We start from the raw sequence: 13,110 nt of genomic DNA, 5'->3' as shown, positions 1-13,110 counted from the left end.
ATCAGCCCTTATTTCATTACAGTACAATTATTAAATAAATGATCGAAGGAATTGTCTTTAATTGTGTTATCAATACTCCAGTGGTCCTTAATAAATATTTTGGAGTATTTGGATGTCCATCCACTCCTCTTAAAAAGGTGGAAAGTGTGGAATTAAATTCCCTCCCACCAATTTATTTATTTTGAAAAAACTTGTTATTGTTGCGAAGAATAAAGGTTTTTATTGAAAATAAAGAAATATATAAGACAATCGGATAGTATGCTTATTCTCATGAGGATCTTTCAGTGCGTCACAGTTTTTCGATTTCTTTCTAACGCATTAAATTGTATGTGACAGAAAAAAACGCACGTCGGTGATTACATTTCATCGGTGACATTTATAACATTTATTCTAGTTGTCAATAGATGGCGCCATAATCGAAAATAAAATAATTTGCGAATTATATAATATATCTACGAATATAATCTGAACAATTTATAAGACTATACAAATCAAAGGAAATACCATTTTATAAATGCAATAAACACACTTGATTTGTTTTTTTGCCAAATTGCAAATAAAATGTGACAACTGTCAGATTTAACTAAAATGTCATGTCACTAAAATGTATATTATCACGGACTTACCTTTTTTTCTATCATTTGTGACGCACTGAAAAATGCTCATGAAAAGAACCATACAGCTCGGTGCGGTATATGTTATTTGCTTGAGTTGCAAATTGAACGAAAATGAATAAACTAACTTCTGAGTCCAAAATCGAAAATATGCCTCATGTGGGGTTATAGAACTTACAACGAGGAAAGATTATTGGTCTTGGGGAGAAAGTAATGTTCTCAGAGGGACATAGCTGTAGAGCTAGGCGTAATACAGGGCGTTCTGTCCAAAACCTATGCTAGGTAACAGGGCCTAGGAAAGCTCAAAAATAAAGCAAGGGAACGTCGCCAAAAGTAATAACGACTCTCCACGATCGTTTAATTGTCCAATCAGCTGGAAGACACCCAACCATTTCTCACCTGCAGCTCCAAAGGCAGCTTTTGGAAGCTACAGGTGTAACTGTTTCAGTTGAAACGATAAGAAGGAAAGTTCATACTAAGAAGTATACAGCAAGAGACAGTTATGGGTTCCCGAGTTCTCCAGGCAGCACAAGATTGATCGTCTAAATTGGTGTCTTCACCACCAAAACTGGAACATTGGGCATTGACAAAATGTGCTATTTTCAAAAAAAGTCAGGATTTGTGTACAATCAGATGACCCACGAAATCGTGTATTTAGAGGTCGAGGAAGACAAGCAAGAACGAAAACTGTCAGATCTGCTCACAAATATACAAGGGGTAATGTAATGTTCTGGAGAGGAATTGTGATCCGTAAAAAAACGGCTTTAATTTTCATCCAATCAACTTTAACTGCTCACACGTATGTTGATAACCTATAGTCAGGCTCTGGAGAGGTGCAACAGGAGAAAATTTAATTTTATTGCATGATAATGGACCTCTACGTACCATTAGAGTGACTACAGACATCATTGAAGCAGAAGGTATACACTTGTTTGGAGTGGCCTGCTTGCTCACCCGAGCTTAATCCTATAGAGCAGTCATGTCAAAGATACGGCCCGCGGGCCGCATCCGGCCCCCGGGCCATACCAATACGGCCCGCGATCGCAATGTGTCACAGAAAGAAGAATCATGTTTTTTAGAGCTTTTAGACTTCACTCGATTGCTTGAATAAAATAAATTTTTTCTTAATGTATTTTTATTATCCTTAGAAACTACCAAGATTAAAAATTTTAACATAATTTGGCAAAATCCGATCATTTTAGCAGTGGCTTAATATAATTTCATATATAGTGACATCGGCAACACTGCGAACTTAACTTAACGAACACATCACAGTCATCACAACACCACTGATATGTACTACGCTTAAAATGGCGACTCTGTACTTTTCAACTTCAAAGGCGGCATCAGGGAGTGTCCTTGCTGTTCGTTTATTATGCTGTGGTCTAGACTAGAACCTTCCTTATCGATATAAAAGAAGTGCGTCGACGTGTCACGTGAGTCAGTTGCGAAGTAGTGGTTGAGAAGGTATTGTACATTTGTTTGTGTCGTGCGTGTGCGATATCCATAATTGTGTCGAGTTCCATATTTGTTACGATTTCGGCATAATGTCACAAAAACGTAAAGTTGATAGTGAACGTAGAGTTTTTCAGTCTAAATGGGAAAATGCATATTTTTTCATAGAATGGAAAGGTAAACCACTGTGTTTGATTTGCAATCAAACAGTTGCTGTTTGTAAGGAGTTTAACTTGAAGAGACACTATGATACGAATCATAAATCAAAATTCGATTGTTACACTGAAAAAATAAGAATGGACAGATTGTCATCTTTAAAATCTAAACTTCAAGGTCAACAATCGATGTTTACTAAAGCTAATACTGAGAGCGAAGATGCCCTGAAATCAAGTTTTATTATTGCATTAGAAATCGCGAAGAGATCAAAACCTTTCACTGATGGTGATTTTATTAAAGACTGTATGTTGAAAGTTGCCGATGTTTCATTTCCATTTCAAAAGTCAATAATTCAAAATATTTCGCTGTCAAGAAACACTGTTGCTTCAAGAATAAATGATTTATCTCAAAATTTGGTTCTTCAACTGAAGGAGAAAATTAAGGAATTTACAAACTTTTCACTGGCTGTTGATGAGAGCACTGATACTGTTGATACAGCTCAACTTGCTGTTTTTATACGAGGTATTAACAGTAACTTTGAAATAACTGAAGAACTATTAAAGTGCGTTCCATTGACAGGTACTACAACAGCAAATGATATTTATTCTGCATTGGAGCATTTGATGGCAGAATATGGACTCGATTGGAATATACTTAGCAGCACAACTACGGATGGCGCTCCTGCCATGGTTGGCCAACATTCGGGCGTTGTAACTAAATTAAAACAGAAAACATCAGGAAATTTTGTGGGATTTCACTGTATAATTCACCAGGAATCATTGGCATCCAAACATTTAAAAATGGACCATGTCATGCAACCTATAATTAAAATAGTAAATTTTATAAGGAGCAGAGGACTAAATCACCGACAGTTCAGGCAGTTTTTACAAGATTTGGACGAAAAGTTTTCTGATGTCCCTTATTTCACCGAAGTTCGTTGGCTCAGTCGAGGAGTAGTTTTAGAAAGATTTTTTGCATTACGTGACCCTATTCAAGCTTTCATGTTAGAAAAAGGCAACCCAATTGATTATGACAATGACTGGTGGGTTGATTGTGCCTTTTTGGTAGATATGAATAAACACTTGACTGATCTGAATGTAAAGTTACAGGGTAAAAATCTGATTGTCACTCAAATGTACTCATGTATTCAAGCCTTTGAAACAAAGTTGAGGCTGTGGGAAAATCAGGTAAAAAATCAAACTTTGGATCATTTCCCTCATTTAAAATCATTTGGCACAGTGGATCAAAAAAAATTGGATCAATATTCTCAACTTCTGCAAAATCTTATCACGGAATTCAACAATCGTTTTGAAGACTTCCACAAAATGAATGAAATGGAATTCCCAATTTTCAACAATCCATTCAATTTTGAAGCTTCACAGGCACCAGTTCATTTGCAAATGGAGTTGATAGATCTTCAATCGGACAGTATTTTGAAAGAAAAATTTAAAGAGGTTAACGCACTTACATTTTATACACAATATTTCAAGAGTTTGGATAACTACCCGGAATTAAAAAAGCATGCAGCACGCATTCTGTGCATGTTTGGTAGCACCTATTTATGTGAGCAGATGTTTTCCGTCATGAAAATAAATAAGAACAAACATCGCACAAGACTTACAAATGAACATCTCCAATCAATTCTTAATTACCCTCTTTTATAACTTTGATATGATTTTTAACAACCGTATATTATAAGTATACTATTAAATAAAATGTTATAATAATTCAGTACATTTTTTTTTATTTGAATCTGGCCCGCCGACACATTTTGAATTTAATATATGGCCCTCTGCAAAATTGAGTTTGACACCCCTGCTATAGAGTATTTGTGGGATATGCTTAAAAGAAAAATTAGAGCTCGCCGGGATAATCCACAAAACACCGCACGGCTAGTACAAGCTGCTCTTAAAGGATGGAGCAACCTACCACAACAAAATGTTGATAATTTGATTAGAAGCGTGCCCACGCAAACTGAAACTTGCATAAGGACTAGAAGTGATAACACTGACTACCACAAAATACAAAAAAAAAAAACAATTTAAACATTATTCGTTTTACATTGAAATTTTTTATGCTATTGACTTTAAAACAACTAGTTTTAATTTGTTTGTTAAATACTTTATTGTTTTATTTAATTGTTATGTATTTGTTATTTAATTGCTTTAAAATAAATATTGCTTGACTTAGTGTGTTCGTTTTTTTAAATTCGCACGAAATAGTAAGAAATAGATGATTCCATATAAGTTTGGGTGTATGTACTTTGAGCTTTACTTCCTTATGGTTGTTTTTTAATCCAAATACCTGTGACAGTGAGAAGTATGCTGTTTTAGCCCTTTAGTTATCTGGAAGGGATCTATCAATTGATTTTGAACTGTACTTGTGTACAGGGGTTAATAATTAAAAAGGGTAATTAAGTATATTTTATCTCTGTATACAGGGTGTCCCCGAAAATAGTGCGTTCCTTTAAGGTATGGATATAAAGTTTACCGTTTCCAAAAAAAAAAGAATGTGTGTGTACTTTGTACGCACGTAAGAAGTTATACTTGTATTATATTTTATAATTTCAACGAAATAAATATACTTAACAGTTACAATAGCCAAAATTAACAATAATTACCAAAAATTAACCAAAACTTAACAATACCAAAAAAAATGAATATGAATATGAATCATCCGGGATTCGAACCCGCGATCTCTCGATCTCTGGTCCAATGCTATACCAACCGAGCTATGAAGCCCCGTGCTATTGACGTGTCGGATATAATTACACATCACGGTGACAAATAGATCAAAGTGAAGTATAAAAATAGATATTTTATTATCTTACGCCCGAGGAAGACAAATCTAAAGACACAAATTATAATAAATAATACATTTACTAAGAACACTATTGGGACCGTGCAAGTTCGGCAAAGCGACCTCTATTTCTACGCTCTGTACTTTTATTCGCACTTTTAATTATATTGGCCAATTATATTAGTCCTGGTTGCTGGATAATTGTCAAGGCCATAGTCCATAAAAATAATAAGAAGAAAAAATAAGATGCAGGTTATGTTATGCAAACATAAACAATTGTATGTAGTAAATAAAATTAGTTATTAAAATGCAGTACTGCAAGCAAAATACAATTAATCAAATTTACCTTTATATAATAATTGCATATCATATCAATATTGTGGAGCAATATATAATTTTTCTGCTTCAATGACAGAAGGTATGAAATATACGTCAATTTGACAATTTCAATTGACAATATGAATTATTTAAGATAGTTGCAATATTTCTCCGCGACTCGCGCACGGTCGTTTCTCGTTTCCCTTCCAAGTACTTGCACACCGCGAATACTAAGAACATTTACTAAGAATCTATAAACCAGCAATTAGACCTATATTGACATACACGGCGGAGACAAGACCTGACACATCTCAAACGAGACGACTACTAGAAACAACAGAGATGAAAATACTCCGACGAATATCAGGGAAAAGTCTGTTGGATAGGGAGAGAAACGAAAACAAGAAGATCATGCAATGTAGAAGACATAAATGGATGGGTGACAAAACGGAAACAGGAGTGGAACGAACACATTAGTAGAATGGCAGAGGATAGGATATTACGAATAGCACAAGAAGTATTGGCAGACCAAGAAAAAGATGGTGCGATAACTTAAACAATTTAGGAGGCTAATATTGAAGAAGAAACAGACTTTAAAGCCTACATAAAAGAAGGAAGAAGAAGAAGAAGATTAGTAACACTAATATATTCTTTTAATGACTTATTTGCGCAGTTACATACATAATTTGAAAGATTAGCAACGCGTCTGTCCCTGTCCCTCTCCCTGACCCTGTGTGTCTGCGCATGCGCCAGGGAATTATAAAATTTCACCCCCGATCGTAAAGAAGTATAACTTCAAAAAATAAAAAAAATAAAAGTTTCCATTGGGGTTCGAACCCGCTTATCAGCGCAGTTAGTATTGAAATTCATTCACCTTAAACTTTTACCCACGGAGACCATGTGTCATCATGTGCGAAGATCAACTAACTAAACGGATTAAACTTTTGACGGTTCTGAATTTAAACAAATTATTTTGATTTTGAATTGAAATTATTTAGAATTGAAAGAAATATTAGAATACAACAAAACATAGAGCAAGAAAACAATATATTAGGTGAATATTGATAGAAATTTTGATGGTAATCAAATTACGCAAATTAATACATTACATACTATTTTAGTAGGTTCTTTTTAAATTTTCCAAATAGGTAGGTCCTACCCATGAAATTTTTTATTAGGATACTGAAACATTTACAATTATTACGTACCTGTCGCTTTTAAAAACTATTTAAAAAGTCACTACAATATTATAAACTTGCATTTTTCTCTGCCATCACAACAATAAAAACTAATATACACAACATTAATTTGTTAATCTCCATATTGAACAATTATTGACAGATGATTTTAACACCCAATCAGATCCCGTATAACGTTTATACCATACTGTCTGTGTGCGCATGCGCGCAGAATTATGAAATTTTACTCTCAGTCGCGCCTAAAGCAGTATAAATTCAAAAATTACATTGTTCGCCATATAAGCGAACTTTTATTTTCATAAAATTAACTAATTTGGCATCACTGTACAAGAACTGTTTGTGATTTAGTTTATTGACACCACAAATGTAGGTCAGACAGGTACACCTGCAAAATAATTGTGCCACCCCATGTTTGAAAATCCAACAAAACAAGAATTTGTTTGTTTGTTTAGGATGAAGACAGGATTTAATGTAAATACTTATGGCTAAAATGCTGCAACTATTTTTGAATTGTGATTGTCTATGTTTAGATTTTTATATACATAGTTGTCAGATTTCAATTTGCATACCAAAATGTATTTTGGTTTTTTAGCCAAACGGTTGCATTTAGAAAAAAATGTTATAAGACTTTTTTGCTCTACATGGTGCCTTCTACCTATACCTTTAAGGAACGCACTATTTTCGGGACACCCTGTATATTATCATAGGCTTGTCGAAAATCTACAAATATATGATAGATATCTATGTCGTGCTCCCAGGCTTTAGCTAATATTTGTTTTACGCTGAATATCCGGTCAATAGTAGACCGTCCTGGTATGCTCCTATGATTTGTTCTGTGAAGTGACTCAGGCCGTCCGCACATGGGTCGATCGAAGACGTGTCTCGAAGTTCGCGCGTCTTGCTCGTCTGGTACGAACGCTGCGGCACAAGCGATTGTTCTCCGCACACTAGTCGATTCAGTTTGCTTACGTCTTCCAAACAGGAAGAACGCATTTTTTATATATCAACCAAAACGACTATTTCGATCTATGAAAAGTACGGTATTGTTATATTTTTAGTATAATTTGAATACCATGAGCATTATACTGAGGACATCTTTCTACTTCCCCAACGAATTTTATGTATATTAAACACCTAGAAACAGAAGTTCAATATTTTCAGAATTTCATACAGGGTGTCCCGAAAAGATTGGTCATAAATTATACCACACATTCTGGGGTCAAAAATAGTTCGATTGAACCTAACTTGCCTTAGTACAAATGTGCTCATAAAAAAAGTTAGCCCTTTCAAGTTACAAAATGAAAATCGACTGTTTTCAATATATCGAACACTATGAGAGATTTTTTATTGAAAATGGACATGTATCATTCTTATGGCAGAAACATCTTAAAACAAAATTATAGTGAATTTTGTCCACCCCATAAAAAATTTATGGGGATGTTGTTCCCTTAAACCCCCCAAACTTTTGTGTACGTTCCAATTAATTCATTATTGTGGTACCATTAGTTAAACACAACGTTTTTAAAACTTTTTTGCCTCCTAGTGTTTTCTTGATGCGGCTTCTTTTTCAATATATTTAAGTAAAAATTTTATGGGGGTTTTGTTCCTTTAAACCCCTCAAATGTTTGTGTACGTTCCAATTAAACTATTATTGTGGTACCATTAGTTAAACGCAGTGTTTTTAAGACTTTTGCCTCTTAGTCTTTTTTTATAAGTCACCTTTTATCGAGATGTGGCTTCTTTTTCAAAATATATCTAAAAATGTAAAGTATAAATAAATTTTCAGATTATTCTGTACTTAACCATATACAAATATGTGGTGGATTCGACAAATATTCAAAATATCTCGATAAACACTGACTTATTGAAAAAGTACTAAGAGGCAAAAAAGTTTTAGAAACATTGTGTTTAACTAATGGTGCCACAATAATAATTCAATTGCAACGTACACAAAAGTTTGGGGGGGTTTAAGGGAACAAAACCCCATACAATTTTTATGGGGTGCACAAATTTCACTTTAATTTTTTTTTAAGATGTTGCTGCCATAAAAATGCCACATGTCCATTTTCAATAAAAAATCTCTGAGAGTTTTCGATATATGAAAAAAAATCGATTTTCATTTTGTAACTTCAAAGGGCTGTAACTTTTTTTGTGTGCACTATTGTATATAGGTAAGTGAGGTTCAATCAATCTATTTTTGACCCCAGAATCTGTGGTATAATTTATGACCAATCTTTTCGGGACACCCTGTATTACAAACAATATATTTTACAACATGCACCGATCTTTAAATAAAAGTAAAATTTCATTCAGCGCAAAAAACAACAAAAAACCAAGGAAACAAATAAAATAAACTACCTATTATATGACTGGAAACGTGCGTCTCATTCGAACTTGCTCGTGCACTACGGATCGTAAGCGACGAGAGTCGTACAAGACGAGAAGATTTGCAATCCTAAACGCTCCGTGTACGGAGCTCAATGCCACAACGAAGGAACTTTACTGGCGGGGAGAGATCTACGTGACTGGAATCGAGTCGAGTAGTTCGAGTGTCGCCCCATGTGCGGACGGCCTTAATCTCCGATTTATGATCCACATAAACAACTTAAACTCACACAGAGTAAGGATATACCTCTATAATTTTTATAGTTAGTTTGTCTTCCTTCTTGTGGATTGGACATATAATTGCTTTTTTTTTCAGTCTCCTGGATTCTTTTGTGTTCTACACGTCTGTTACTAGTTTAGGAAATATATCTATTAGTGCACGTCCTCCGATTTTTAGAATTTCAGTTGGTATGTTGTCACCTGGAGCTTCATTATTTTTTAGTGCTTTAATGACATCCATTATTTCCTGTCTTGTGAGTGGGTATGTTAATTCATATTATTCTGGTACTAATCTTCTGTTATTGCGAAATCCGGTACTGTATTGGCTGTTTTTTGTGCTTGCTCTGTTAGTCCTGTCGCCAGGGGGGGTACAACGGCCTCGTTAATTCAGATGGACTTACCCAAGTTTTTTTTATGTATTTTGACCAGTAGAACACGAATTTTTTGGGTAACAGTTGATCCGGATGTCGATAAGATTGTTATAGACCAAGAACTTGAGGAATCAAATAACAGCGATTTTTGGCAAAACAAAACAATATTTTGTATTTTTTGGGTCATTTTAAGCAAAAAATATTTCTACAAGTTTTTTAGTAGGATGCACAGTTTTCGAGATAAACGCGGTTGAACTTTCAAAAAATCGAAAAACTGCAATTTTTAAACCCGAATAACTTTTGATTAAAAAATAAAATAGCAATTCTGCTTAGCGCCTTTGAAAGTTCAAGTCAAATTATGTCGGTTTTGATTATTTGCATTGCTAAAAATTTATTGTGTTATTGTTAAACAAAGCTACAAACAACTAGTGCGTGAGTGATGTTTCTATGATTTCTCATTTAAAATCGAACGAGTAGGTAGAATAGGTACTAGTGCAATCAAGACTATTTCTACGTTACATGCGTTAAAACGCATGTAAAAGCACGGGAAACCCTACGTGTTTATAGCTTTGTTAAACAATAAAAAAATAAATTTTTACCAATGCAAATAATCAAAACCGATATAATTGGACTTAAACTTTCAAATGCGGTAAGCAGACTTGCTATTTTATTTTTTAATCAAAAGTTATTCGGGTTCAAAAATTGCAATTTTTCGATTTTTTTAAAGTTCAACCGCGTTTATCTCGAAAACTGTGCATCCTACGAAAAAACTTGTAGAAATATTTTTTACTTAAAATGGCCCAAAAAATACAAAATATTGTTTTGTTTTGCCAAAAATCGCTGTTATTTGATTCCTCAAGTTCTTGGTCTATAACAATCTTATCGACATCCGGATCAACTGTTACCCAAAAAATTCGTGTTCTACGGGTCAAAATACATAAAAAAAACTTGAGTAAGTCCATCTGAATTAACGAGGCCGTTGTACCCCCCCTGGCGACAGGACTATGTTAGCAGACCCTTAAAATAGTCTTTCCTTCCTGCTTTTATTGCTGCTTCGTCACTGATAATTTGTCCTTCACTATTTCTAAAAAGATTATCTTCCTCCATTCTCAGTATTTGGTCGTTTATGTATCTCCTCTTCTTTGTTCTGCATATTTCTTTGTCTACCTTTCTTCTTCAAATTTTTCACGCCAATCTCGAGTTCTTCGTTGAATATACTGCATGCACGGTTCATTTCTTTTTGATCCCTGCATCTCTGCATAAGCACTTGGACAGCGAATAAAACCTCTCGTGTGCCTAAGGCATCGCGGAATCCAAACTGTGTCTATGATAGTTGTTCTTTGCAATCCTTATACAGGGTGTCCCAAAAGTAGTGGAACGGTCTAATATTTCGAGAAAGTAATATTGGATCGAAAAACTGAACAGTACGTTTTCAATCATTTTCAAAAATCTATCGAGTGACACCAAACATGACCCCCACTCCACCCTCTGGGGGTGGGGTGGGGGTAACTTTAAAATCTTAAATGGAAACCCCCAGTTTTTATTGCATATTTGGATTCCTTATGTAAAAGTGGGCAACTTTTGGGGATAGATGGCGCTATAATCGGATCTTAAATGGAAACCCCCCAGTTTTTATTGCATATTTGGATTCCTTATGTAAAAGTGGACAACTTTTGGGGATAGATGGCGCTATAATCGGATCTTAAATGGAAACCCCCAGTTTTTATTGCATATTTGGATTACTTATGTAAAAGTGGGCAACTTTTGGGGATAGATGGCGCTATAATCGGAAATAACGATTTATCGTGATTCCATAGGTAAATTATAGAAACGCTATATCTCGAGAAATACACTTCCAAATGAAAAACCAAAAAATACGTGTTTAATATTAATATTTTTCAAAAACCTATTGAATAACACCAAACATGACTTTCCACACCACGCCCTGGAGGTGGAGAGGGGGTAACTTTAAAATCTTAAATAGGAACCCCCATTTTTATTGCAGGCGTGGATTCCTATTTAAGATTTTAGAGTTAGCCCCACCCCAAATCCAGAATGTGGAGTGAAGGGGCGTGTTTGATGTCATTCGATAGGTTTTTAAAAAATATTACACGTGTTTTTTTGGTTTTTCATTTGAAAGTGTATTTCTGGAGATATTAGACCGTTTCTATAATTTACCTATGGTATCACGATAAATCGTTTTTTCCGATTATAGCAACATATGTCGACAATTCCAAAAAATGTCTCGAATAAAAGTTGCTAACACTTACGTCAGAAATCTAAATCTGCAATAAATACTGGGGGTTTCCATTTGAGATTTTAAAGTTACCCCCCACCTCACCTACAGGGGGCGGAGTGGGGGTCGTGTTTGGTGTCACTCGATAGATTTTTGAAAAATATTGAACATGTGTTTTTCAGTTTTTCGATCCAATGTTGAGTTTGCGAAATATTCTACCGTTTCGCTACTTTTGGGACATCCTATATATTCGCAGAGATAGAATAGATAAGACAAAATATGGATAATTTTTTTTTCAGTTTATAATTGTTTCCTTAAAAGATGGAATGTTCAACAATGCTAATGTTCTTTTCCGAACCAAATTCGTCAATGGCGTCTCAATGGTATCAAAAACTGTAAATGAAAATAGATAATGCTACGATTGAATTTTGAAGACCTTGTTGTTGTTTTAAACGACAAGGAATTTTGATATATTGTTTTTAAGTTTTTATTTTTAAATATAATACATGATAGTTTTGTAGTTTGTTTTTTATTTTAACTCCTTAATGCACAATTTTTTGAAAAATACCGGCCAAAAAAAATCATTTTTTTTTTTTTTAATGTAAAAAGAGACAATTTAGAACGTTGTTTTGACAAAGAAATTACAAAAATAATCAACATTTTTATTACAATTTTGGATTTTGATAAGATTGCAGAACATACTTAAATATTGTAATATCACACAACAATGAGCTAATTTGTAAACATGAGTATATTGGATATTTTGGTATGATTTCTAATTTTCAGAATATTAGATACTTTTATAATATTATTTATTGTAATATTATATACCTATGTATATTATGTACCTATTATATTATAATATGTATATATGTATAATATACTATATTACAGTTATATTATATTTTATTTGAGTAAAATACATATATCTACTGAAAAATGAGCGAAACAAAATGAATATGAAGGAGATACGTCCCTAAGTGATAAGTAGCACAATGATATTTTTATACTTGAATAAGTAATAATTGTTATAGCTTACAATCCCATATAAATGACAAATATCAATAAAACGTTTGTTTTTTTGCTCTCACATTGTTATTTTCAATTCTCGATTGCATTCGAGTGTGATAAAATATAGAAACATAAAATATAACACCGCTCGAATTATCTCCAGTGTGCACATTTTGGCCAGTTAAGTGTGCTCGAGTTAATTCGAGTGTGTACGTTAAGGGGTTAATGCATTAGAAAGCTAACCTAACATACTCTATGGTACTCACTACCCTATGTGGATAAGAAAGATATATTTACGAGTTACAGGGAGACTACAGAACGCAGAATTAACATTATAACGAGAAACA

General features: G+C 33.9%; 1 protein-coding gene across 1 annotated transcript in view; it reads left to right on the top strand.

Annotated features, from left to right (window-relative positions):
* Nucleotides 1-12,272, top strand: part of LOC114328067 (structural maintenance of chromosomes protein 2) — a 50,566-nt gene extending 38,294 nt beyond the window's left edge. The window contains exon 16 of the mRNA XM_028276815.2: nt 12,052-12,272. Within this exon, the coding sequence (XP_028132616.1) occupies nt 12,052-12,165 (114 nt within the window). The 3' untranslated portion in view covers nt 12,166-12,272. The remainder of the gene's footprint in view (nt 1-12,051) is intronic.
* Nucleotides 12,273-13,110: the final 838 nt, after the last annotated feature.

The sequence above is a fragment of the Diabrotica virgifera genome, chromosome 7 (genome assembly GCF_917563875.1).
Source record: "Diabrotica virgifera virgifera chromosome 7, PGI_DIABVI_V3a".
Classification (NCBI taxonomy): Eukaryota; Metazoa; Arthropoda; class Insecta; order Coleoptera; family Chrysomelidae; genus Diabrotica; species Diabrotica virgifera.
The sequence above is the reverse complement of the archived record's forward strand: the minus strand, read 5'-3'. Positions and strand labels throughout refer to the sequence as shown.